The sequence below is a fragment of the Gopherus flavomarginatus genome, chromosome 23 (assembly GCF_025201925.1).
Source record: "Gopherus flavomarginatus isolate rGopFla2 chromosome 23, rGopFla2.mat.asm, whole genome shotgun sequence".
In the NCBI taxonomy this organism is placed as follows: Eukaryota; Metazoa; Chordata; order Testudines; family Testudinidae; genus Gopherus; species Gopherus flavomarginatus.
In genome coordinates this window covers 16,780,151-16,805,721 of record NC_066639.1, presented here as the reverse complement: position 1 = coordinate 16,805,721, position 25,571 = coordinate 16,780,151, and the positions used below count along the sequence as shown (strand labels likewise).

The window sequence follows — 25,571 nt, the reverse complement described above, 5'->3', positions numbered from 1 at the left end:
AACAACTGGCTCTTCAAGCTAACAGAGACGGGCAGGACCCGATCTTGAGGTCCCTTACAGCATGAAATTTCTGTGATTGTGCCGAGACCACTGAGCTTTCTGGGAGGCAGCCCAGTGGAGGAGCGTTTTGGAAGGGGGAATCACGTGATAGCTCCATGCCCGTTCTTGGGGCACGTAGGAGGCTGTAAGAAGATGAGTGGGTACCCCACGTTGACGTACGTTTGTCACTTGCGCTGGGTGTTGGGGCAAGGACCCTCCAAGGATTTATCATCCCGCCCCTCCAGTTTACAGGTGGGGAAACTGAGGCAAAGGAGTGCGAGAGTTGAAGATGAATAGAGGACAATCTGCAGCCATTCTATAAATCGGTGGTGAGGACTCGTTTTGAATGCCGTCTCCAAAAGGCCGGGGGCAGACTTAGAACAGGGGCTTGGAGGCGAGCAATTGAAAAAGATTGGGGGTTTGCTTGCTCCAGGAAGGGGTCATTGGCTATAAGGTGATAAACAGGTGAGGGACGGTAGAGCTTCTGTTTCCCCTGCCTAGCACAAGAAGAAGGGAGTAGGGGATGACATTGAAAAGCTGGTAGAGTCAGCACAGATCAGAGGAAATACTCTTCCCCCGTTGTCCTGTGGAACTAACCGCCACTGGATTTTGTTGAGTCTAACAATTTGGCAAGGGAGAAGGCATCCTTGCCCCAGCCGCTGTCCCCCTATTCAGCATCCCCGCCCTGCTGGCCAGCGCTTAGGGGAATAAAAACTTCCTTCTTTCTTTGAAGAGGCACATATTCTGCCGGCCCTTTAACCAGGGCCTTTGAAAAATGCAACCGGGGCAGAGCGAGGGAGGGATGGAGGCAGGGGAAGTGCTGAGCTGCTGTTAACTGCAGAGGGAATTCCCCGCTCCCGAACAGATGCGAAACCGCCCGCTGCCAAGCTTTTGCGGTGCAAACCTCCGATGCAAACGGGGTTGAAGCCTTGCTGAGGTTGGCTTCAGCTTGCCTTGGTGACTGAAACCTGCTTACCTGAGTCTCCCAGAAAGAACTGACGGATGCAAGTTTTCATAAGCCTTCCGTTAGCCCGAAAGCCACTTAAAACACGGCATTGTTTGCCCACTGGCCGTTCACTGTTCACCTGCTGGTGCAAGGATCGAGCGCAAAACCCCGCACTCCAAACTTAGGAAAGGCCAGAGTTCACACTGCTTGTGCCAGTGCAATTTGGTGCCCTGGTGCGTGTGCCCGATGCGCCGGCCGTTAGTTCTATGCTCACACTCGTTTTTTCTCTCCGCGCTGGTGCGTGCCCCGTGCGGGTTGAATCCTTGGAGACTTTAGCTGCTAAGTGTGAACCACTCTGTAGCGTCCTGCACTTGGAGCAGATTTTTACAGGGGAGGAAAAAGGGATGTCCCGAGACCAAGGCCGCCCTCCCAGCTAAATTCGAGGTCCGTGCTCCAAAGCTGGAGGGCTGCGAGAGCTGTTTGGCAGAAAAATTGGTCTCAGAAACGGCTGAATCGGGTTTGGCTGAAATTTCCCAGCCGAATGCAGCCTCAAGCAGACGCCTGGCGCACGGGGAAACGTCCGAAGACGACGATCGCTTTTGCCAAATGTTAATCGACTGAGACCAGGATCTTATCCTGGGAAGTGTTGAGTAACCTTAGTAACACGCCGGGCCACCAGCTCTGCGTATATCACTGTTCTTTGCTGCCTGTGATTTATCGTCTGTAGTATCCCACAAGGTGCTTTTTGAATGCCCCGGGACCATTCCTACACGGGGCAGATGTTGACCGAGCGAGAGGCCGGCGGATTAGCATGAGACAAGTTAAATTCATTTAAATTGTGATTTAAATCACTAGTCAGGAAGACTCGATTTAATCACGGCTTGCGACATAAAAATGCCTTCTGGCTGGTTGGTATCACCTTAGTACGTATTCTTGACAACTCCGAGATAGAGGTAGGTTTCGTTTTAGAAGGTACCCACTCTACGTTTTTAAACAGTGATTTATTTTGAAAACTTCTCGGATGAGATTTACGGCTATAGCAGAAAATGAAGGGTTGGTTGCTCATTTCATTTACCCAAGGTAATTGAAGCAGATATTTATGAAGTCATGGGGAGGTGAACTGTCTCTGATTTTCAATAGGTTAATGATTAATATTTTGGAGGATTTTCTTGCCAGGCTATATTAGGAGGAGACCAGACAGACATTTCAATGGTTTGTTTTATTTAAATAAAACAACGACATTTAAGTATTCTGGATTTTTTTTTTGTCTTCAACAGCAAACAGATAATAAAAAAGCACGTCCCTCATTTCTCACATATATCTGCAGGTGACTTCTCCTCCTTGTCTAGATCTATTCCACCCCCAACAATCTTCCATTCGTCAAACGTTTTTGAAACTTTGCACTGTTAGAGAGAGGGATTGACTCTGTGTACACACATTTGCACAGGGACAATAGAGTTGAGGTCTGTTATTACTCAACATTTTTTGCTGTTTAACAAGTGTGTTCCCTCTGGAGACACAAATCCACAGTTGGAGAACTGCAAAACTAAACATCTCTGATGGTACCCTCTAGACTGAGCATTAAGTCCCAGTGGGTAGAAAGAAAGATTCACCTCAATCATTTATACAGGAGCCTGTGGAACCACATAAAATTGGGTCACTAATCCATGAAGTATTCGAATTTATTTACAAAACTTTTCTTAAACGTTACATGAGTTCATACTATAGAATTTATAATCCCTGTTCCATGATGAGATGTCTTTGAGCTATCATGGATCTTAATTAAAACTATCTTTTTCCCTCAAAAAGCAATCCGATTTTTAAATTAAAAAAAAAAACAGAGGAAAAGCATGACGGCTGCGGGGCTTCTGGGAGTCGCGGAGATCCCTCTAGGCAGCACCCCGGGTCCATCCATCCAGCCTCCCATCTGTAATACCCAGTGCTTCAGCGAGCAAAGTGTAAGGACCCCTCAGTAACTGTGCCCCATTCCCCCCATAGGTCTCTTCCTAATCTCAAATGTTTAGGGAACAGCTCCAAACCCGAAGCCCGGGCTGTAACCTCCCTCCGCATTAACCGTCACAACTCGGGCGATTCCAGATAAACCTCCGATCCTCTGGTTCTGGCTACGTTCTCTGCCTCGGTGGTATCCTGAGGCAGTGAGTCCCACAGGTTAACGGTGTGTTGTCGGGGTGGGAGGGAGCATTTCCTTTGCTCACAGTCCTGAAGTTGTTACCTTTTCAATTCGGGTGGACAGCCCCTTGCCTCTTATGTTAAGAGATGGGGAGAACCCATCTGCATTTTCTGTCCCAGTCGGTATTTTATAACCTGTTATCCTGTTTCCTCTAAGGCGTGTGACCCCAATCTCTCCTCACAGAGTTTGTCCCGAGCCCCTGATGGTTCTCTGAACCCTCATTAATTCTGTGGGGAACCCCAGGGAGGGACAGGATCCACTGAGGCGAAAGGTTTGAGGATGGAGTTTGCGAAGGGGACGGTATAACAGATGGCCAGAGGCAGAATGGAGTGACTCCGGGCCCGCGACTCTTCTGTCGGTGTGGGGACTCTGTCGCCGTGTTTAAAAACGATGCTTGTGTTCCGCGCCAACGGGGCTGATTTCCCGCCCATGCTGCGCATCGCACGGGGCAGTGACCAATTGCTTCGCCTCACACAAACGTTGGTGAAACGCCTTGTGCGTCACCTCCTGGGGAACTTGAAGGAAGGTGGGTGGAATTGGTGTCAGCGGTGGGATTAGGAGCCAGGATGTTTCCAGTCCCCGAGTGACGGCAAGACACGCACTTGCCTTTTCCTCTCATAGCTTCACTTGGGGTAGGCTGTAGGATTTCTGTAAGAGAACCCATTTGGCCCTGAGATCCTTCACAGACCACGGAGTCATCAAAGTGATTTCTGTACTTGCTACAGCACCCCTTGCTGACACGCTGGCCACCTTCAGCCTTTGGGGGTGATGATGGTAACCTCAGGAGTCTTAAAAGCTGGGAGAGGGGAGGCTGGTGGGTTAGAGCAGGTGGGGCTGGGAGCCAGGACTCCTGGATTCTTTCCCTGGCTCTGGGAGGGGAGTGGGGCAGGTGGGTTAGAGCAGGGGGGCTGGCAGCCAGGACTCCTGGGTTCTCTCCCTGGCTCTGGGAGGGGAGTGGGGGCTGGTGGGCAGAGCAGGGGGGCTTGGGAGCCAGGACGCCTGGGTTCTCTCCCCGGCTCTGGGAAGGGAGTAGGGGCTGGTGGGTAGAACGGGGGGTGGCTGGGAGCCAGGACTCCTGGGTTCTCTCCCCGGCTCTGGGAGAGTAGTGGGGGCTGGTGGGCAGAGCAGGGGGGCCTGGGAGCCAGGACTCCTGGGTTCTCTCCCCGGCTCTGGGAAGGGAGTAGGGGCTGGTGGGTAGAGCGGGGGGTGGCTGGGAGCCAGGACTCCTGGGTTCTCTCCCCGGCTCTGGGAGGGGAGTAGAGGCTGGTGGTAGAGCGGGGGGTGGCTGGGAGCCAGGACTCCTGGGTTCTCTCCCCGGCTCTGGGAGGGGAGTAGGGGCTGGTGGGTAGAGCGGGGGGTGGCTGGGAACCAGGACTCCTGGGTTCTCTCCCTGGCTTTGGGAGGGCAGTGGGGACTGGTTGGTTAGAGCAGGGGGGGCTGGGAACCAGGACTCCTGGGTTCCCTCCCCCGCCCTGGTTTGGAAAAGGGGGGGTACCTCAGGAACTGGGTGCGGTGGGACATGGCGAGGGGCATTGTGTCAGCGGGAAGACGCTCTCCTTCGAATCTTTTCTCTTTATTCTGGGCCCTTACGGTACCGGGTTTCCTGTGGCCGCGGACCCAGCTCCATTGTCTCATGCTTGGGCCCTGCTGGGGTGACACCCTCCTCCCACCATCTCCAGCCACAGGCCTGGCCTGGCTCTGCGTTTTGGGGGGGGACGGGGCGGGGAGCTTCCCCTTCCTAGCAGGTTGACTGTTAGCAACAGGGTGGGTCCTGCATGAACTTAAGGCCTGGTTCAGACTCTACAAACAAGCCCTGCCCAGCTTCCTGCTAGGATCCGGCGTCCCCTTCGTTCCGTCTCCCAGCCCTCGATGAGAATCCCTCTGGCACTTTTATCGGCGGGCCTCAAAGCACTGTGGGGTACAGGTGGGGAAACCGAGGCACAGGGGCGGGGCAGGTCGCTCGTGCGAGGTCACCAAGCTAATTGGCTTGCCCCAGGGCGCCCTCCCAGCCCCGGTGTGGGGAGAGCCGACGACCTCGTGGCTTTGCCGGTCACCGCTTCGCAGCGGGGACCACGGGGTGCGTTTGGTTGGTGGCACCGTGGTAACGGTTTGCGTCTCTTCCTCTCTCTCGCAGGACGGCCCTGTGATCTCCGGCGGCGAGCGCTGAGGGTCAGGGGAGAGCCGCCATGGCCAGCGCCTCCGTCAAAGTAGCCGTAAGAGTTCGGCCTTTCAGCTCCCGGGAGATCAGCCGGGACGCAAAATGCGTCATTCAGATGCAAGGGAAAACCACATGTAAGTACCCTTGGGAGGGCGGGTCGGACTCGCCGGGATCGGGCCGGAGGCCAGGCAGGGCTGGCTCTTCGGGCATATCGCCACATTCCGGGCTTGGCTTAAATAGAGTCTCCCTGCCTCAGTTTCCCCAAACAGCAGTGCCGCAGCTTGGTGCTTGGGGATCATTTTCCTGGGCTGCCGAGGTCAGGAAGGGAGATTCTCTTTCCACCCCGATCGCCCAGACGTCCCTGGGCTTTCTTCTCCTTCCTCTGAAGTAGCAGGAGTGGGCCAGTGATTTGGGGTCCAGGCACGGGGGGTCTGGCTCCCATACTCTGGGTCTAACCGATCGCTACGTTTGGGGCGGGGACAGACTTGTTCCCAGCTCAGATTGGCAGGGACCTGGGGACGGTTTTTTTTCCTGCCCCACTGCGGGTGTCTGTGTTTTGCTTTTCTCCTCCCCGGGCGGCAGCCCGGGAATGCGGACCTGCCCCGAATTCCCTGGAAGGGACCCGGCACCGCCCTGACCCTGGTGTCGCAAGCTGCCGTCTCTCCGGTTATACCAGCCCTGGCTTCCACTGCTCCGTTCCTGAGCTGGCGGCATGACCGCACCTACCTTCCGTGCCCCCACCAGCCCCGGGTGTGTGTGTTAGAGCAGCCCCCGGGCTGCTCCCACCTGCCCAGGGAAGCTGGAAATGAAAACCCAGAGTGCAGTGGGGCTCTGGATCCCCGCCCCTTGCCGGGCAGTATAGGATTAATCTTGGGGTGGCTGGGATCATGGGGTAACCCTGGGGTAGATGGGGGGGCAGGGGGACTTGCTGCTGCGTCACTTCCGTCTCTTGGCCTGTACGCTGGTAGGAGAGAGCGAAGCCGACAGCGCCACCCCCAAGGAACATAAATCCGCCACAAGGTGGCGCTGCTGCATAGTCTTATAAATGCTCCGTGTGCGAGCAAGTGTTGAGCGCTTGGAGACATGCTGGGGTTGTGGGGTGGTTTTTTTGTTTTTTGGGGTTTTTTTTGCAGTAAGTTATTTGGCAGGATCTGTCGCCAGCAGCATGAACGTTCGCTTCCTGCTTCAGTCTCTCCGCCAGCTAGACTCCGTTCTCGAGCCGTGGGATCAGCTAGCCTGCCCCCAGAGCTCCCCCAAATTAAGTCCCGGGCGAATTAGAGTTCCCCTGGCCCTAAAAAATAATCAATGGGGGGGGATTTTTTTTTGAATTTCCCATTAGCTCCTGAGCCTGTAGGAGGTTGACACTTACGAGCTTTGCTGTGCCCCTGTGAGAACGAGAGATTTGCGATCTCTTTGCTAAAAGAGAAGCAGAGAGTGCCCTGTAATTCCCATGACTCCGGCAGCTGGGGCTTTACCAATCCCCCAGTGCAAGGATGGGAATGAAAAGACCTGGTAACAGGAAAGGTGGAAAGGGTGAAGACGGGAGAGTGTTTTCTCCCAGGCTGGCTGTGGAGCGCAGGGCGTGTGCGCTCGGAGCAGGTGTGCGGGGAAACCTGAGATCTCCGAGCGGGGCATGTCCCCGGCTGTGTGATGTGGCGATGGGGTGTCTGTGTGTCAGAGACCCCCACAGGCCATGCTGGCTTGGAGACATCCAGGAGTCCTGGCTCCCAGCGTCCCCTGCTCTAACCCACCAGGCCCCATTCCCCTCCCAGAGCCGGGCAGAGAACCCAGGAGTCCTGGCTCCCAGCCCCCTGCTCTGACCGACCAGCCCCCACTCCCCTCCCTTGCAGCAATGGGCTCAGGCTCTCGGCACACTCAGGCAAGGTCGCTGGCTGGGTTTCACTCCTTCCTTGCAGAGCAGTGGGCTCAGGCTCTCTGCAAACCCAGGCAGGAGTCAGGTCCCATTTTGGGGCTTTTCCTCCCAATCAAGAGGGCTTAAAAACCCTTCATTAAAAAAGACAGGACCCTGCCCCCCAGGTGTGGCGAGACTCCAGGAGCTGGAGCCTTATAGCATTGAGGCCGGGGGAGCAACCTCGAGCACCCTTCCCCAGGCTGGCATCCGGCAGGACCAGCTGCAATGGGACTGCATGCCGGCTAAATATAGCCGGAACGTCCTCGTCTTGTTATGGTCCCGGGAGCTGCCAAGCCGTCACTCAGCCGGCCCGGGGAGCTGGGAGGCCTTTTAAAGGCAGCTCTGTGCTGGTAAGAGCCGGCCCCACGTCAGAGCCGGGGCCCGGCCGGCTTAAAAGGGGGATGCCAGGGTCTGTGCCCGGCTCCCCGTAGGCTGCTCAGCCTCTCTCTGGGTTTGGCCCAGAGATCGCTGCCCTGCCAGGGCTGGGGAGAGAACCCAGGAGTCCTGGCTCCCAGCCCCCCAGCTCTGACTCACCGACCCCCACTCCCCTCCCAGAGCCGGGAGAGAACCCAGGAGTCCTGGCTCCCAGCCCCCCTGCTCTGACCCACCAGCCCCCACTCCCCTCCCAGAGCCAGGGAGAGAACCCAGGAGTCCTGGCTCCCAGCTCCCCTGCTCTGACCCACCAGCCCCCACTCCCCTCCCAGAGCCGGGGAGAGAACCCAGGAGTCCTGGCTCCCAGCCCCCCCTGCTCTAACCCAGCAGCCCCTACGCCCCTCCCAGAGCCGGGGAGAGAACCCAGGAGTCCTGGCTCCCAGCCCCCCTGCCCTGACCCACCAGCCCCCACTCCCCTCCCAGAGCCAGGGAGAGAACCCAGGAGTCCTGGCTCCCAATAGCGCCACCACTCCCAGTTCTCCAACTGGGAATGTTTATTGACGCTCTCATCTGTTTGGTGCAGGGGCTGCGTCTTGCCCCGAGTCTGCGACGCGCAAGGCGGGTTCCTAATCTCGGCGGGGGCTGGCAGGGCCCGGGGGAGGCGCTGGCTGGACGTGGGCCCCCGACCCCTCGCTCACCCCATGCTCTGTCTCCCCACAGGTATCACCAATCCCAAGCTGACAAAAGATGCACCCAAAAACTTCACCTTCGATTATTCCTACTGGTCCCACACCTCGGTGAGTGCTCTGGGAGCCCGGACGCCTGGGTTCTCTCCCCGGCTCTGGGAGGGGAGTGGGGGCTGGTGGGTTAGAGCAGTGGGGGCTGGGAGCCAGGACTCCTGGGTTCTCTCCCTGGCTCTGGGAGGGCAGTGGGGGCTGGTGGGTCAGAGCAGGAGGGGCTGAGAGCCAGGACTCCTGGGTTCTCTCCCCGGCTCTGGGAGGGGAGTGGGGGCTGGTGGGTTAGAGCAGGGGGGCTGGCGGCCAGGACTGCTGGGTTCTCTCCCTGGCTCTGGGAGGGGAGTGGGGGCTGGTGGGTTAGAGCAGGGGGGCTGGGAGCCAGGACTCCTGGGTTCTCTCCCCGGCTCTGGGAGGGGAGTGGGGGCTGGTGGGTCAGAGCAGGGGGGCTGGGAGCCAGGACTCCTGGGTTCTCTCCCCGGCTCTGGGAGGGGAGTGGGGGCTGGTGGTTAGAGCAGGGGGCCTGGGGGTCATCGGCAGAGCGGGTATTGGGGGGGCCCCCGTGACAGTGTCCCCCCCCCAGGAGGAGGACCCCACCTTCGCCTCCCAGCGGCAGGTGTACAAGGACATCGGGGAGGAGATGCTGCTTCACGCCTTCGAGGGCTACAACGTCTGTATCTTCGCCTACGGCCAGACCGGGGCCGGCAAGTCCTACACCATGATGGGCCGGCAGGAGCCGGGTCAGCAGGGGATCATCCCCCAGGTGGGCGCCGGGGGGACGGGCTGGGGGGTGCTCTGCTGGGGGGGTTCGGGGGGGGCACCCTGCCCATGTTTCCATGCTGGTGTCCTTGCGTCTCGCTCCAGCTCTGTGAGGATCTGTTCGCCCGGGTCACCGAGAGCCGTTCCCCCGACCTGTCCTATTCCGTGGAGGTGAGTCGCCTGCCCTGACCCCTCCGGCGCGCCCCCAACTTTGCCCCCTGGCTCCTCCCTGCCCCCCCTCCCCCAGAGCTCCCCCAACTCTGATCCCCCTGATCCTCCTTGCCCCCCAACCTTCCCAGCATGACCCTGACACCCCCAGACCCCACCAGCGCTCCCCCACCTCTGACTCCCCCCAGCCCCTCCATGATCCCCAATCCCCCCAGCACGACTCTGCCCCCAGCCCCCTCCTCAGCGCTCCCCAGTCTCTGCTCCAACTCTGACCGTGAGCTCCAGCCCCTCCCTCCCTGACCCCTCACTACTCCCCCGGCCCCACCGTGCTCCCCCCCCAATCCGGCTCTGCCCTCACGCCCCCCCCACCCCGCCCCAGGTAAGCTACATGGAAATCTACTGCGAGCGGGTGCGGGACCTGCTGAACCCCAAGAACCGGGGGCACCTGCGGGTGCGGGAGCACCCCATCATGGGCCCCTACGTGGAGGACCTGTCCAAACTGGCCGTCACCTCCTTCGCCGACATCGCCGACCTCATGGACTGCGGGAACAAGGCCAGGTGAGACCCCGGCTGCGGAGAACCCAGGAGTCCTGGCTCTGGAGCGGGGGCTGGGGGGTCAGAGCAGGGGGGCTGGGAGCCAGGACTCCTGGGTTCTCTCCCCGGCTCTGGGAGAGGAGTGGGGCCTGGGGGGTCAGAGCAGGGGGGCTGGGAGCCAGGACTGCTGGGTTGTCTCCCTGGCTCTGGAGGGGAGGGGGGGCTGGTGGGTTAGAGCAGGGGGGGCTGGGAGCCAGGACTCCTGGGTTCTCTCCCTGGCTCTAGGGGGGAGGGGGGAGCTGGTGGGTTAGAGCAGGGGGGCTGGGAGCCAGGACTCCTGGGTTCTCTCCCCGGCTCTGGGAGGGGAGGGGGGGCTGGTAGATTAGAGCAGGGGGGGCTGGGAGCCAGGACTGCTGGGTTCTCTCCCTGGCTCTGGGAGGGGAGTAGGGGCTGGGGGGTCAGAGCAGGGGGGCTGGGAGCCAGGACTCCTGGGTTCTCTCCCTGGCTCTGGGAGGGGAGGGGGGGCTGGTGGGTTAGAGCAGGGGGGCTGGGAGCCAGGACTCCTGGGTTCTCTCCCCGGTTCTGGGAGGGGAGTGGGGGCTGGTGGGTTAGAGCGGGGGGGCTGGGAGCCAGGACTCCTGGGTTCTCTCCCTGGCTCTGGGAGGGGAGTGGGGGCTGGTGGGTTAGAGCGGGGGGGCTGGGAGCCAGGACTCCTGGGTTCTCTCCCTGGCTCTGGAGGGAGAGAGGGGGCTGGTGGGTTAGAGCGGGGGGGCTGGGAGCCAGGACTCCTGGGTTCTCTCCCTGGCTCTGGGGGGGAGGGGGGGGCTGGTGGGTTAGAGCAGGGGGGGCTGGAAGCCAGGACTCCTGGGTTCTTACCCCCCCCATCTCTCACCCCTCCCAGGACCGTGGCTGCCACCAACATGAACGAAACCAGCAGTCGCTCGCACGCTGTGTTCACCATCGTTTTCACGCAGAGGAGACACGACGAGCTGACCGACCTCGACACCGAGAAGGTAATGGGGGGTGTCAGGGCACCGGTGGGGCTGGCAGGGCCCGGTCACCCACACCTGGTCCAGCCTGGCTGGGAGTGGGTGGGGCCAGGCATGGAGGGAGTTTTCTGGTTCTCAGCGAGGGCAGGCCGGGGCGGGGGTGTTGGGCGGGGGGCAGAGGGGGTGTACGAAGCCCCTCCCAGCCCTTATGATCCCCCCCTCTCCCCCAGGTCAGCAAAATCAGCCTGGTGGATCTGGCCGGCAGCGAGCGAGCCGAGTCGTCCGGCGCCAAGGGCATGAGGTTAAAGGTGAGGGGGGGACCCCCAGATCCGTGACACCCGCCCCCCCGCAGAAGCTGCTGCCCCTTGGGGGGCAGGGGGCAGGCCTGGGGGCTTGGGGGGGCAAGAACAGAGCGTTGGCCGTGGTGCTCCAGGATCGGGGCTGGCTTAACCCGTGGGTAGGGCCAAGCCCCCCGTCAGTTCAACAGGATGTGGGGAGCTAAGACCCCACCCTAGACAATTGGTGGGGGGAGTTTCCTGAGGGGGCCGGCTGACCGTGGCCCCATGGACACAACCGTTTGAACGCAGCCCAAGTGGGCGTCTCGGGGGGGGAGGCTGGACCCCCGGGGTGGGGGGGCTGAACGCAGCCCAAGTGGGCGTCTCGGGGGGGAGGCTGGACCCCCGGGGTGGGGGGGCTGGGTGGGGGTCTCTATAACCCCCCCCCAACGTGCTCTCTGCTCTGCAGGAAGGTGCAAACATCAACAAATCCCTCACCACGCTGGGGAAGGTGATCTCCGCCCTGGCCGAGATGGTGAGTGCCGGGGGGGCGCGGGATCACAGCACCCCCCACGTTCCCCCCTCGATGGACTTCGGGGTCCCTACAGTGCCGGGCCCTGGGGGTCAAGCTGGGACCGGGGCCCCGTTGCGCCAGACCCCGCCCTGCGAGTCCCCACCGAACCAGACCCCGAGGAGGGGACCCAGGGGCCCAGTCTCCGGGTTCTCGGTCCCCCGCACAGACCCCAGGTTAGCACGGAGACACCCCACCCAGCCAAGCTGCTGGGGTTCCCCGTCTGGTCTCGCCTCCCAGCCAGCTGTTATACCGAGGGGAAACTGAGGCAGGCGTCGGCCTTGCAAAGAGAGAGGATGGATAATCCCCACTGGGGCGTGTTGGGGGCGTCACCCCTTCCCCAGCAGGGCCCCCCCCCTTGTTCTCACCCCCTCTGCCCCCCGCACTCTCTCAACAGCAAAACAACAAAAAGAAGAAATCGGATTTCATCCCTTACCGCGACTCGGTGCTCACCTGGCTCCTCAAGGAGAACCTGGGTAAGCCGCCCCCCCCCCCCGACCCCTCGGCAGCGGGGCGGTGCACTGTGTGGGGAGGGGGCCGCGGGGAGAAGACAGGACAGGACAATCCTGGTCGGGGGGGGTGTGAAACGCAGTGCGGCTGCTGGGGGAAATGCGGGGAGAAGGAGGTTGTCCCTTGAGGGGGGGTGAGACCATTGGGGGGGGTGGCTGGCTAATTAACCTCCCCGCTGCACCCCCCCCAGGCGGTAACTCCCGCACGGCCATGATCGCCGCCCTCAGCCCGGCCGACATCAGCTACGAGGAGACGCTCAGCACGCTCCGGTGAGCACCGGGGGGGCAGAGGGGTGGGGATGGGGGGCAGTGGAGGGGGCTGGGGCAGGGCTGCTCCCCGGTCCAGGGGCACTGACGGCTCCGACCCCCCCTCTCCCACCCCAGCTACGCGGACCGGACCAAGCAGATCCGGTGCAACGCGGTGATCAACGAGGACCCGAACGCGCGGCTCATCCGGGAACTGAAGGAGGAGGTGGCCCGGCTGAGGGAGCTGCTCTTCGCCCAGGGCCTCTCCGACGCCCCCCTCCTCGGCGGTGAGCGTCCCCCAGCCCCCACCCGCACAGGGGGCAGAGTTAAGGGGATTTGGTGGGAGGGGATGTATGCTAAATGCTGGTGGCTTGAATGGGGAGAGGGACTGGGTGGGGTTTTTAAAGGGGGGTCTGCCCGCACCCCGTTGCACAGCGCTCTGGCAGGGGGAAAGGCCGTGGGTTACATGGGGATTTCCCGGGGGGGCTGTAGGGGAAGTGGACGTGGGGGGGGCGCACGGGGGGAGCTATGGGCGTGCCCAGCTCCCTCTCCCAACCCCAACGCTCTGTTCCAGGCTTGAAGGGGGAAGCTCCTGACAGCTGCTCCCCAGCGCCCCCACGGCCCTTCAACCCCACAGCCGAGCCCCGGTCCCCCGGCCCCCTTAACGGGGGGTCCGAGCCCTTCCCCACCCTGGAGGAGCAGGTCATCTGCACGGAGGAGGCAATGGAGAGGCTGCAGGTAGGGGACGTAACTGCCCCCCGCAACCTTGAGCAATTCCCCCCACCCCCAGATCCCCCACCCTGGCCACAGGGGGACAGCCCCCCCTGCTCTAACCCACCAGCCACCACTCCCCACCCAGAGCCGGGGAGAGAACCCAGGAGTCCTGGCTCTCAGCCCCCCCTGCTCTGACCCACCAGCCCCCACTCCCCTCCCAGAGCCGGGGAGAGAACCCAGGAGTCCTGGCTCCCAGCCCCCCTGCTCTAACCACCAGCCCCCACTCCCCTCCCAGAGCCGGGGAGAGAACCCAGAAGTCCTGGCTCCCAGCCCCCCTGCTCTGACCCACCAGCCCTCACTCCCCTCCCAGAGCCGGGGAGAGAACCCAGGAGTCCTGGCTCCCAGCCCCCTCTGCTCTGACCCACCAGCCCCCACTCCCCTCCCAGAGCCGGGGAGAGAACCCAGGAGTCCTGGCTCCCAGACCCCCCCCCGACGTCTCAGGCAGTCTCCCCACGAGCACCCCAGTCTCCTGCTCTGGGCAGGATGTGGAGGGGGAGGGGTGGAGGGACCTGGCTCATCGGGGTGGGGAGAGACGGGGGCCCCGTGTGCTGGGGGAGACCTGAGCCCACCTCCCCTGCGCAGGAGACGGAGAAAATCATCGCGGAGCTAAACGAGACGTGGGAGGAGAAGCTGCGGAAAACCGAGGCTCTTCGGATGGAGAGGTGGGTGCTGGGACTGGGCCCACCCAGAGGTGGGCGCATCTCAGCGCCGGGCGAGGGGTCCCTGGGTAACTGGCCGCCCCACCCCAGAGGTGGGCGCATCTCAGCGCCGGGCGAGGGGTCCCTGGGTAACTGGCCGCCCCGCCCCAGGGGTGGGCGCATCTCAGCGCCGGACGAGGGGTCCCTGGGTAACTGGCCGCCCTGCCCCAGAGGTGGGTGCATCTCAGCGCTGGGCGAGGGGTCCCTGGGTAACTGGCCGCCCCGCCCCAGAGGTGGGCGCATCTCAGCGCTGGGCGAGGGGTCCCTGGGTAACCGGCCACCCCACCCCAGAGGTGGGCGCATCTCAGCCCCGGGCAAGGGGTCCCTGGGTAACTGGCTGCCCCTCCCCAGAGGTGGCTGCATCTCAGCGCTGGGCGAGGGGTCCCTGGGTAACTGGCCGCCCTGCCCCAGAGGTGGGCGCATCTCAGCGCTGGGCGAGGGGTGCCTGGGTAACTGGCCGCCCCGCCCCAGAGGTGGGTGCATCTCAGCGCTGCGCGAGGGGTCCCTGGGTAACCGGCTGCCCTGCCCCAGAGGTGGCTGCATCTCAGCTCTGGACGAGGGGTCCCTGGGTAACCGGTCGCCCTGCCCCAGAGATGGCTGCATCTCAGCGCTGGGCAAGGGGTCCCTGGGTAACTGGCCGCCCTGCCCCAGAGGTGGGTGCCTCTCAGCGCCGGGCGAGGGGTGCCTGGGTAACCGGCCGCCCTGCCCCAGATGTGGCTGCATCTCAGCGCCGGGCGAGGGGTCCCTGGGTAACTGGCCGCCTCGCCCCAGCGGTGGGCGCATCTCAGCGCCGGGCGAGGGGTCTCTGGGTAACCGGCCGCCCCGCCCCAGAGGTGGCTGCATCTCAGCGCCGAGCGAGGGGTGCCTGGGTAACCGGCCGCCCCACCCCAGAGGTGGGTGCATCTCAGTGCCGGGCGAGGGGTCCCTGGGTAACTGGCCGCCCTGCCCCAGATGTGGCTGCATCTCAGCGCCGGGCGAGGGGTCCCTGGGTAACTGGCCGCCCCGCCCCAGAGGTGGGCGCATCTCGGTGGAAGTTTGTCTGTTCGCTCTTGGGGGGTCGGAGTGGTGACGTGGGTCTCTCGCCGCAGGGAGGCGCTCCTGGCCGAGATGGGTGTGGCCGTGCGGGAAGACGGTGGCACTGTGGGGGTCTTCTCCCCGAAAAAGGCAAGTGACCCGGACTGGGGGGCTCCTTAGCCAGCGATGGGGCAACCCCGCAGGCCGGCGGCGTCCGTCCCACCCTGCACAGAGCCCTGCAGGGATTGGGGTCACTGCCGGACCGGGCACCCCACAGAACCACACACTCCCCACTCTGCCCCCTGTACTTACCCCCCATCTCTGCACCCAACACCCGTCAGTCCCAGAATCCCCCGGGGCGGGGCCCTTCTCCATGGGGCAGCAGGGCCCCTCCATCCCAGGATCCCCCGGGGCGGGGCCCTTCTCCATGGGGCAGCAGGGCCCCTCCATCCCAGGATCCCCCGGGGCGGGGCCCTTCTCCATGGGGCAGCAGGGCCCCTCCATCCCAGGATCCCTCGGGGCGGAGCCCTCCTCCATGGGGCAGCAGGGCCCCTCCATCCCAGAATCCCCCGAGGCGGGGCCCTTCTCCATGGGGGGCTGGGCCCCGCAAGCCCCGCTGACCGGCTCCCCCTCTGCAGACCCCGCACCTGGTGAACCTGAACGAGGACCCGCTCATGTCGGAGTGTCTGCTCTACCACATCAAGGACGGCGTGACCAGGTGCGGGGCGGGCTGGGGGGCTGGGTGGGGGGGCAGGCTTGGGGGGGTCCTGCCCTGCCCCCCTCTCATCCCCGTCTCCCCGCAGGGTGGGCCAGGTGGACGTCGACATCAAGCTGACGGGACAGTTCATCAAAGAGCAGCACTGCGTTTTCCAGAGCTGCACCGGCCCCACCGGGGAAGGTAGGGGGCTGGGAATGGGGCGCCCTTCCTGTCCCCCCAGTCCCAAACCAGCCTGAGGCCCCTCCAGGCTTCATCTCTCTCCCAGGCAAACCGGACCCCTGGGTCTCTGAGCCCCATTAGCCGTCACAGCTGCCCTGCACCGATCCCGAGATGTGGGGGAAACTGAGGCACAGACCCAGGATTGAGACAAAACCATTCAGAACATTCCTGCTTCGGCACAATCCCGGGTCCTCTGGGGCAGGACACTCCCGGACTTCCCCGGCCCCACAAGTGGGAGGGGGGGCCTGTGGAGTGCGGGGGAGAGTCTCCGGCTTGCCCAGGACCGCGGCAGCGCTGACCCTAACTCTTCTTTCCCCCTCTCTTGTGCTGGCGGGAGGCGGTCGAGACGCTGAGCCACCCAGGTACGGATCGCTGGTGCCCCCTGCACCCCCTGCCGGTGTCCATGGATCGTCCCCCCTGCACCCCCGCCCTCCCAACAACCAGCCCCACGGCACGGGGCAATCATGGGCCGAGTCTCTGCCCCCAAGACTTCACCTCTCCATCCGTCCCACCCCCGGCACTCACCTCCGATCCACCCCCCTCCGTGTGACGGGGACCCCCTGCCCCCTCCCCACACACTCCCCACGGGCACGACTGACAGGGGCTCCACTCTCCCCACAGCCATCGTCACACTGGAGCCGTGCGAGGGGGCTGAGACCTATGTCAACGGAAAGCAGGTGACGGAGCCGCTGGTCCTGAGGTCAGGTAGGGGCAGCTCCTCAGACGCCTGGGTTCTCTCCCCGGCTCTGGGAGGGGAGTGGGGGCTGGGGGGTCAGAGCAGGGGGGCTGGGAGCCAGGACTCCTGGGTTCTCTCCCCGGCTCTGGGAGGGGAGTGGGGGCTGGTGGGTCAGAGCAGGGGGGGCTGGGAGCCAGGATGCCTGGGTTCTCTCCCCCGCTCTGGGAGGGGAGTGGGGGCTGGTGGGTCAGAGCAGGGGGGGCTGGGAGCCAGGACTCCTGGGTTCTCTCCCCGGCTCTGGGAGGGGAATGGGGGCTGGTGGGTCAGAGCAGGGGGGGCTGGGAGCCAGGATGCCTGGGTTCTCTCCCCGGCTCTGGAAGGGGAGTGGGGGCTGGTGAGTTAGAGCAGGGGGGGCTGGGAGCCAGGACTCCTGGGTTCTCTCCCCGGCTCTGGGAGGGGAGTGGGGGCTGGTGAGTTAGAGCAGGGGGGGCTGGGAGCCAGGACTCCTGGGTTCTCTCCCCGGCTCTGGAAGGGGAGTGGGGGCTGGTGAGTTAGAGCAGGGGGGGCTGGGAGCCAGGACTCCTGGGTTCTCTCCCTGGCTCTGGGAGAGGAGTCGGGGCTGGAGGAGGCACCAGGACTCCTAGGTTCTCTCCCCGGCTCTGGGAGGGGAGTGGGGGCTGGAGGAGGCACCAGGACTCCTGGGTCCTATCCCTGCGTCTGCCCCTCCCACTCAGGTAACCGCATCGTGATGGGCAAGAACCACGTTTTCCGCTTCAACCACCCGGAGCAGACGCGGCTGGAGCGGGAGCGCAGCGCCCCCGCCGAGCCCCCGCCCGAGCCCGTCGACTGGAACTTCGCCCAGCGCGAGCTGCTGGAGGAGCAGGGCATCGACATCAAGCTGGAGATGGAGAAGAGGTGGGGGCCCGACACCCGCCCCCCCCGGCTCTCAGAGTGCAAGGCGGGAACGCCGGAGATACCCCAGGGCATTCTGGGAGTGGGGCATCCCCCTGCCCTGCCCCGCCCCAGGGGGGTTCTGGGATCGGGGTGTGGGGTGTCCCCCTGCCCGGCCCCAGGGCATTCTGGGAGTGGGGCATCCCCCCGCCCTGCCCCAGGGGGGCTCTGGGACCGGGGAGTGGGGCGTCCCCCTGCCCCTGGAGATTGTGGGATAGGAGGGGTTCTGGGCTGGGGGGCTTGTCCCCAGGTGGGGGTCGAGGGGGCTGCCCCAGTCTCACGGCGTCTCCCCACCCCACAGGCTCCAGGACCTGGAGAACCAGTACCGGCGGGAGAAGGAGGAGGCGGATCTCCTCCTGGAGCAGCAGAGGCTGGTAAGGGGGTGTGGGCGGGGGCGGGGGGCAGGGATTGGGCTGGACAGGCGGGGGGGGGTCTCTCACTGCCCCCTCCCAGCATGTGGGCACAGACAAGCACTTGTGGGCCGGTCAGGGGCATGAGACTACAACATGGCGTGCGGAGCTGGGATTGGGGTGCCGGCCGGTGGTGCTAATCCTGTTCCCCCCCCGTGCCACCTGGACTTGAACAGCGGCGACGACTCGGACAAGGGCTCGTGTGAGGGGCACTGGTGCGAGGAGGGGTTGGGAGGGTGGTGTGAGGCAGGGAGGGCGGTGCCGGTCGGTGGGCGGTGCTGACCCCGCATCTCTCCCCCCGGCAGTACGCGGACTCGGATAGTGGGGACGACTCGGACAAGCGCTCGTGCGGGGGGCACTGGTGCAAGGAGGGGCTGGGACAGTGGTGCAGGGCTGGGGAGAGTGGTGCGAGGCAGAGAGGGCGGTGCCGGTCGGTGGGCGGTGCTGACCCCGCGTCTCTCCCCCCGGCAGTACGCGGACTCGGATAGTGGGGACGACTCGGACAAGCGCTCGTGCGGGGGGCACTGGTGCGAGGAGGGGCTGGGAGGGTGGTGCAGGGCTGGGGAGAGTGGTGCGAGGCAGAGAGGGCGGTGCCGGTCGGTGGGCGGTGCTGACCCTGCGTCTCTGCCCCCGGCAGTACGCGGACTCGGATAGTGGGAACGACTCGGACAAGCGCTCGTGCGGGGGGCACTGGTGCAAGGAGAGGCTGGGAGGGTGGTGTGAGGCAGGGAGGGCGGTGCCGGTCGGTGGGCGGTGCTGACCCCGCGTCTCTCCCCCAGGCAGTACGTGGACTCGGATAGTGGAGACGACTCGGACAAGCGCTCGTGCGGGGGGCACTGGTGCAAGGAGGGGTTGGGAGGGTGGTGCGAGGCAGGGAGGGCGGTGCTAGTCGGTGGGCGGTGCTGACCCCGCATCTCTCCCCCTGGCAGTATGCAGACTCGGACAGCAGGGATGACTCGGACAAGTGCTCGTGTGAGGGGCCCTGGTGCAAGGAGGGGCTGGGAGGGTGGTGCGAGGCAGGGAGGGCGGTGCCAGTCGGTGGGCGGTGCTGACCCTGCGTCTCTCCCCCCGGAAGTACGTGGACTCGGACAGCGGGGACGACTCGGACAAGTGCTCGTGCGAGGGACACTGGTGCGAGGAGGGGTTGGGAGGGTGGTGCAGGGCTGGGGAGGGTGGTGCGAGGCAGAGAGGGCGGTGCCGGCCGGTGGGCGGTGCTGACCCCCGTCTCTCCCCCCGGCAGTACGCGGACTCGGACAGCGGGGATGACTCGGACAAGCGCTCGTGTGAGGGACACTGGTGCGAGGAGGGGTTGGGAGGGTGGTGCGAGGCAGGGAGGGCGGTGCCGGTCGGTGGGCGGTGCTGACCCCACATCTCTCCCCCCGGCAGTACGCAGACTTGGACAGCGGGGACGACTCGGACAAGGGCTCGTGTGAGGGGCACTGGTGCTAGGAGGGGCCGGGGAGGGTGCTGCGGGGCCGGGGAGGATGGTGCGAGACGGGGAGGGCGGTGCCGGTCGGTGGGCGGTGCTGACCCTGCGTCTCTCCCTCCAGCAGTACGTGGACTCAGACAGCAGGGATGACTCGGACAAGCGCTCGTGCAAGGGACACTGGTGCGAGGAGGGGTTGGGAGGGTGGTGCGAGACGGGGAGGGCGGTGCTGGTTGGTGGGCGGTGCTGAACCCGCATCTCTCCACCCGGCAGTACGCAGACTCGGACAGCGGGGACGAGTCGGACAAGTGCTCGTGCGAGGGACACTGGTGCGAGGAGGGGCTGGGAGAGTGATGCAGGGCTGCGAGGGTGTTGCGAGGCAGGGAGGGCGATGCTGGCCGGTGGGCGGTACTGACCCCCCGTCTCTCCCCCAAGCAGTATGCGGACTCGGACAGTGGGGACGACGCGGACAAGTGCTCGTGCGAGGGACACTGGTGCGAGGAGGGGTTGGGAGGGTGGTGCGAGGCAGGGAGGGCGGTGCTGGCCGGAGGGCGGTGCTGACCCCCCGTCTCTTCCCCGGCAGTACGCGGACTCGGACAGCGGGGACGACTCAGACAAGCGCTTGTGCGAGGGGCACTGGTGCGAGGAGGGGCGAGGAGGGTGGTGCAGGGCTGGGGAGGGTGGTGCGAGGCAGAGAGGGCGGTGCTGGCCGGTGGGCGGTGCTGACCCCCCGTCTCTCCCCCGGCAGTACGCGGACTCGGACAGCGGGGACGACTCGGACAAGCGCTCGTGCGAGGGGCACTGGTGCGAGGAGGGGCTGGGAGGGTGGTGCAGGGCTGGGATGGTGGTGCGAGGCAGGGAGGGCGGTGCTGGCCGGTGGGCGGTGCTGACCCCCCGTCTCTCCCCCGGCAGTACGCGGACTCGGACAGTGGGGACGACTCGGACAAGCGCTCGTGCGAGGAGAGCTGGCGGCTGATCTCCTCGCTGCGGGAGAAGCTGCCGGCCACCAAGGTGCAGAGCATCGTGAAGCGCTGCGGCCTCCCCAGCAGCGGGAAGCGCCGGGAGCCCCTCCGGGTCTACCAGATCCCGCAGCGCCGGCGCCTGGGCAAGGACCCCCGCTGGGTCACCCTGGCCGACCTGAAGATGCAGGCGGTGAAGGAGATCTGCTACGAGGTGGCGCTCAACGACTTCCGGCACGCGCGGCAGGAGATCGAGGCCATGAGCATCGTGAAGATGAAGGAGCTGTGCCGGCTCTACGCCAAGCGCGACCCCCACGAGAAGGAGAGCTGGCGGGCCGTGGCCCGGGACGTGTGGGACACCGTGGGGGTGGGCGAGGAGCGGGGCGAGGGGGAGCCGGGGGGCCCCAACCCGGCCGTGGACGACCTGCGGGCCCATATCGACAAGCTGACCGACATCCTGCAGGAGGTCAAGATCCAGAACAACATGAAGGACGAGGAGATCCGGGCCCTGCGCCACCGCATGGTCAAGATGGAGAGAGTCATCCCCATCTCCCAGGTGAGCGGAGAACCCAGGCGTCCGGGCTTTGACCCACCAGCCCCCACCCCCTCCCAGAGCGGGGGAGAGAACCCAGGAGTCCTGGCTGCCAGCCCCCCCCCTGCTCTGACCCACCAGCCCCCACCCCCCTCCCAGAGCTGGGAGAGAACCCAGGAGTCCTGGCTCCCAGCCCCCACCCCCCTCCCAGAGCCGGGGAGAGAACCCAGGAGTCCTGGCTCCCAGCCCCCACCCCCCTCCCAGAGCGGGGGAGAGAACCCAGGAGTCCTGGCTCCCAGCCCCCACCCCCCTCCCAGAGCCGGGGAGAGAACCCAGGAATCCTGGCTCCCAGCCCCCATTCCCCTCCCAGCTCCAGGGAGAGAACCCAGGAGTCCTGGCTCCCAGCCCCCACCCCCCTCCCAGAGCCGGGGAGAGAACCCAGGAGTCCTGGCTCCCAGCCCCCCCTGCTCTGACCCACCAGCCCCCACTCCCCTCCCAGAGCCAGGGAGAGAACCCAGCAGTCCTGGCTCCCAGCCCCCCCCCCCCTGCTCTAACTCACCAGCCCCCACTGCCCTCCCTGGGTCAGAGAGAGAACCCAGACATCCGGGCTCCCAACCGCCCCCCCCCCCCCGATCCAGAGGTGGAACCCAGGCGTCCTGCCCCCTAACGCCTGCCCCGTGTGCCGGCAGGAGGACGGGGCGGCCGAGGACCTGGCGTACGACTGGGGCTCCCCGCTGGAGGAGCCGGAGCCGGCGCCGGAGCGGAGCCACGAGCGCGTGTGCCGGCTGATGGAGCAGGACCCGGCCTTCCGGCGCGGCCGTCTGCGCTGGCTGAAGCAGGAGCAGGCCCGGCTCCAGGGCCTGCAGCAGCAGCAGCTCGGCAAGGGCCTCCGGCGCCAGCCCCACGCCCCCGGCAAGTTCGTGCCCCCCCAGGACTGCAAGCTGCGTTTCCCTTTTAAGAGCAGCCCCCACCACCGCTACTCGTGGGGCCCTAACTCCGCCTTCATGGTGGCCGGGGGCGAGGAGCCGCGGGCGGAGGGCGACGGCCCGGGACAGGAGCCGGCCCCGGGGTCGCCCCGGCACCGGCGGCCCCACCCCCCCGGCGGCCCCCAGCACAAACACTGCAGCCGTCCGACGTCCCGGGCCCCCCACCGGCGCAACTCCCTGGACGGGGGGAGCCGGGCCCAGCCCTCCCGCCCGGAGCACCACCCGTCCCGCAAGCACAACTATTACCCGCAGCAGCACCAGCCTTACCCGCAGCACCGCCCCCACCCGCCCTACGCCGCCCCGCCCCGCATGCGCCGCCAGCACTCCGCCCCTGAGCTCCAGGAGCAGGAGACCCCCGTGTAGCCGCCGCCCCGGCCCCCTCTGCCGCGCAGGAGCATGGGAAACTGAGGCGAGCCGCAGAGCACTGTGGGAAAGCCAGGGGGCGAGGGCCATGCGGCGGAGGAGCTTGGGACATGAGGGCGAGCCCCTTTGGCTCATGGTGAAACCGGAGAGGGGAGGATCATGGGAAATTGGAACAAGGCACGTTGGACCATGGGAAAAGTGCAGAGTGGAGGATCATGGGAAATTGGCATGAGCTGCAAAGGACTGTGGGAAAACCAGAGCGAGGGGGCAACTGTGGAGCTGCAGAGGATCATGGGAAATTGGTACAAGCCACGTTAGATCATAGGAAAAGTGCAGAGTGGAGGATCATGGGAAATTGGGGCGAGCTGCAGAGGACTGTGGGAAAATGAGGGAGGGGGCGATTGTGGAGCTGCAGAGGATCATGGGGAAAGTGGAGTGAGCCATGTGGGCACATGGGAAACTTGCAGAGTGGAGGATCATGGGAAATCAGGGTGAACTGCAGAGGCTCATGGGAAAAATGGGGCTGTGGAGGTGGGAGAAAGGGTGGTGCTGCAGAGCATGATGGGAAATGAAGCCTGGGGCCAAGTGGCAGAGGATTATGGGAAATCAGACATGGGGCAGCTCCCATTCTGGGGGTGGGTGGGAAACCCCCAGGAGCCTGCGGGCTTAGCCCCAAGCTTCCTGACTGTGGGGGCCTGTGCCCCCCAGGGGGCTCTGGGTGTTGGGACCCCCCCCGGCCCCAAAGGCCCCCACCCCGGGGGGCTCCCCCACAGACAATCAGGTTAATTGTAATGCCCCCCGCCCTCCTGGTCACGTCAAAAGGCCCCTACCCCATACAGCTGCTACTGGAGGGGGCCGTGGGGTATGGGACTCTTTCCCCCCCCCCCAAGCCAGAAGATTGAGGGGGAGGAGGGGCCAGATGTGGAGCTGCGGGGGGAGCCAGGACTCCTGGGTTCTGTCCCTGGCTGCCATTGGTAAGGGGGGGGCTGTGCCTAGATGTGACACTGAAGAGACGGTTCCTGGCCTGAAACCTGCAGGCATCTTGTCCTGAGCCCTCAAGCGGGGTGGGGGGCTTCACAGCTGGCCCCCCATCCTGGCCCCCCAGCTCTGAGATCCCCCCCTCCCCGCAGAGTGGGGCCCGGGCAGAGATGGACAAGCCCTGCCCCCCGCCCAGGGGCATGAAGCCTGAACACCGAGACATTCACCGGTACTGCCTTCGACCCCCCCGTGGGGTATCCCCCCATTTCAGCCTCCCTGCCCCCCCCAGACACGTTGGCCTGTGTGTGTGTTGTGTCTGTGCATCCTGCCCCCCCCCCCGTCCATTTTCTGGGGTTGGATTTATTCTTTTGGGGGAGGGGGCAGGCCGAGGAATTATATTGTTTCCCCCCCCCCGTATTAAACATATAAACTGCCTCTGTGTGTCTCAAACCCATGTCCTCTGGGGGGGACCACTGGCTGAGCTGGGGGGAGCAGGGGCTGTGGGGCGGGAGTGAGGGGCACCGGCAAAGCTGGGGGGGGCAGGGCTGGGCCAGAAGGGGCTGTGGGTCAGCAGTGGGGCACCGGGCTAGCGGGGGCAAGGGGTCACGGCTCTGCCAGGAAAGCCCTTTGCCACGGCGGTTTGTTTTCCGGCCGCGCTCGCCATGGGGCTGGGGGTGCGGTGTGGGGCAGGGAAGGGGGCGTTCGCTCCCAGTGACTCAGCCCCGCGAGCCGCTGCCTGGGGAACTCTCTGCCACAGGAATCCTGGCACCGGGCCCGGCCGGAAGCTGCGGCCAGCTCTGGGGTGCAGCGTGGCACCTATTTATACAAGGATCCCCCCCACCCCAGTACCCGGGCAGAGCCCCCCCTGCTGAGCCCCCCACTCCCTGCAGTACAGGACCCCTCGGCCGCCCCCTCTCTGCCACTCCCCATGGGGCCGTGACCCCCTAGTGCCACATTGGGGGTGGGAAGGGGAAAGGGGGGGTCAGAGCTGGGACCTCAGCCCCCTCACAGCTAACACCCTCTGTGTCATAGGCCCCTGCCCTCACCATGTGAACCCCCTATTCCCCCTTCCTGCCCCCCAGCCCATTACCCCCCCCACTGCATCCCAGCCCCCCAGCTGTGTAGCACAGGGCCGTCGCCGAGCGTGAGGGTCATGTGGTCCCTGCAGCTGGAGGAGGGGGACCCCAAACTGTACCACTTGGGGGGGGCCTTCCCCCACCCCAGGGGAGATTTCACCAGCTCCAGGTACCCCCCTCCCAGCTCCCCGCTAGACACTCCCCACTCCCAGGTACCCCCAATAGACCCTCAGGTACCCCCCCTCACAGCTCCTACCCAGGCAGCACCCAACTAGCCCCACCCTATGGCTAAATCCCACCCCCAGGGAATCCCCCAGCCAGCCCCTCCCCACAGACCCCTCCCTCAGCCAGCCCCACCCCTAGAAAATCCTCCAGCCAGCCCCTCCCCACACACCCGTCCCCCAGGGAATCCCCCAGCCAGCCCCTCCCCACACACCCCTCCCCCAGCCAGCCCCTCCCCACTCAGACCCCTTCCCACACATCCCTCCCCCAGGGAATCCCCCAGCCAGCCCCTCCCCACACACCCCTCCCCCCACACGCCCCTCCCCACTCAGACCCCTCCCCACACATCCCTCCCCCAGGGAATCCCCCAGCCAGCCCCTCCCCACACAGACCCATCCCCACACATCCCTCCCCCAGGGAATCCCCCAGCCAGCCCCTCCCCACACAGACCCCTCCCCACACATCCCTCCCCCAGGGAATCCCCCAGCCAGCCCCTCCCCACACATCCCTCCCCCAGGGAATCCCCCAGCCAGCCCCTCCCCACACAGACCCCTCCCCACACATCCCTCCCCCAGGGAATCCCCCAGCCAGCCCCTCCCCACACATCCCTCCCCCAGGGAATCCCCCTGCCAGCCCCTCCCCATACAGAGCCCTCCCCCCACACACCCCTCCCCCAGGAAATCCTCCAGACAGCCCCTCCCCACACACCCGTCCCCCAGGAAATTCCCCAGCCAGCCCCTCCCCACATGCCCCTCCCCACACACCCCTCCCCCAGGGAATCCCCCGGCCAGCCCCTCCCCACACACCCCTCCCCCAGCCAGCCCCGCCCCCAGGAAATCCTCCAGCCAGCCCCTCCCCACACACCCGTCCCCCAGGAAATTCCCCAGCCAGCCCCTCCCCACACACCCCTCCCCCAGGGAATCCCCCAGCCAGCCCCTCCCCACAGACCCCTCCCTCAGCCAGCCCCACCCCTAGGAAATCCTCCAGCCAGCCCCTCCCCACACACCCCTCCCCCAGGGAATCCCCCAGCCAGCCCCTCCCCACACACACCCCTCTCCCAGGGAATCCCCCAGCCAGCCCCTCCCCACACACACCCCTCCCCCAGGGAATCCCCCAGCCAGCCCCTCCCCACACACACCCCTCCCCACACACCCCTCCCCCAGGGA

At 65.1% G+C, this 25,571-nt stretch overlaps 2 protein-coding genes across 2 annotated transcripts in view; one reads left to right on the top strand and one right to left on the bottom strand.

Moving 5' to 3' along the window:
• INCA1 (inhibitor of CDK, cyclin A1 interacting protein 1) overlaps window positions 1-1,839 on the bottom strand; it is a 40,824-nt gene extending 38,985 nt beyond the window's left edge. Inside the window, exon 1 of the mRNA XM_050933335.1 lies at window positions 1,016-1,839. The gene's annotated coding sequence lies outside the window, so the exon portion shown is untranslated. The remainder of the gene's footprint in view (window positions 1-1,015) is intronic.
• Window positions 1-23,542, top strand: part of KIF1C (kinesin family member 1C) — a 33,109-nt gene extending 9,567 nt beyond the window's left edge. The window contains exons 2-22 of the mRNA XM_050933254.1: window positions 5,311-5,468; window positions 8,339-8,415; window positions 8,936-9,115; window positions 9,217-9,282; window positions 9,659-9,837; window positions 10,715-10,826; window positions 11,033-11,110; window positions 11,547-11,612; window positions 12,046-12,124; window positions 12,349-12,427; window positions 12,542-12,690; window positions 12,978-13,141; window positions 13,760-13,839; window positions 14,964-15,039; window positions 15,528-15,607; window positions 15,693-15,787; window positions 16,448-16,531; window positions 17,237-17,417; window positions 17,755-17,827; window positions 20,202-20,804; window positions 21,470-23,542. Of these exons, the coding sequence (XP_050789211.1) occupies window positions 5,363-5,468; window positions 8,339-8,415; window positions 8,936-9,115; window positions 9,217-9,282; window positions 9,659-9,837; window positions 10,715-10,826; window positions 11,033-11,110; window positions 11,547-11,612; window positions 12,046-12,124; window positions 12,349-12,427; window positions 12,542-12,690; window positions 12,978-13,141; window positions 13,760-13,839; window positions 14,964-15,039; window positions 15,528-15,607; window positions 15,693-15,787; window positions 16,448-16,531; window positions 17,237-17,417; window positions 17,755-17,827; window positions 20,202-20,804; window positions 21,470-22,129 (3,267 nt within the window). The 5' untranslated portion in view covers window positions 5,311-5,362 and the 3' untranslated portion in view covers window positions 22,130-23,542. The remainder of the gene's footprint in view (window positions 1-5,310; window positions 5,469-8,338; window positions 8,416-8,935; window positions 9,116-9,216; window positions 9,283-9,658; window positions 9,838-10,714; window positions 10,827-11,032; window positions 11,111-11,546; window positions 11,613-12,045; window positions 12,125-12,348; window positions 12,428-12,541; window positions 12,691-12,977; window positions 13,142-13,759; window positions 13,840-14,963; window positions 15,040-15,527; window positions 15,608-15,692; window positions 15,788-16,447; window positions 16,532-17,236; window positions 17,418-17,754; window positions 17,828-20,201; window positions 20,805-21,469) is intronic.
• The last annotated feature ends 2,029 nt before the right edge of the window (window positions 23,543-25,571 follow it).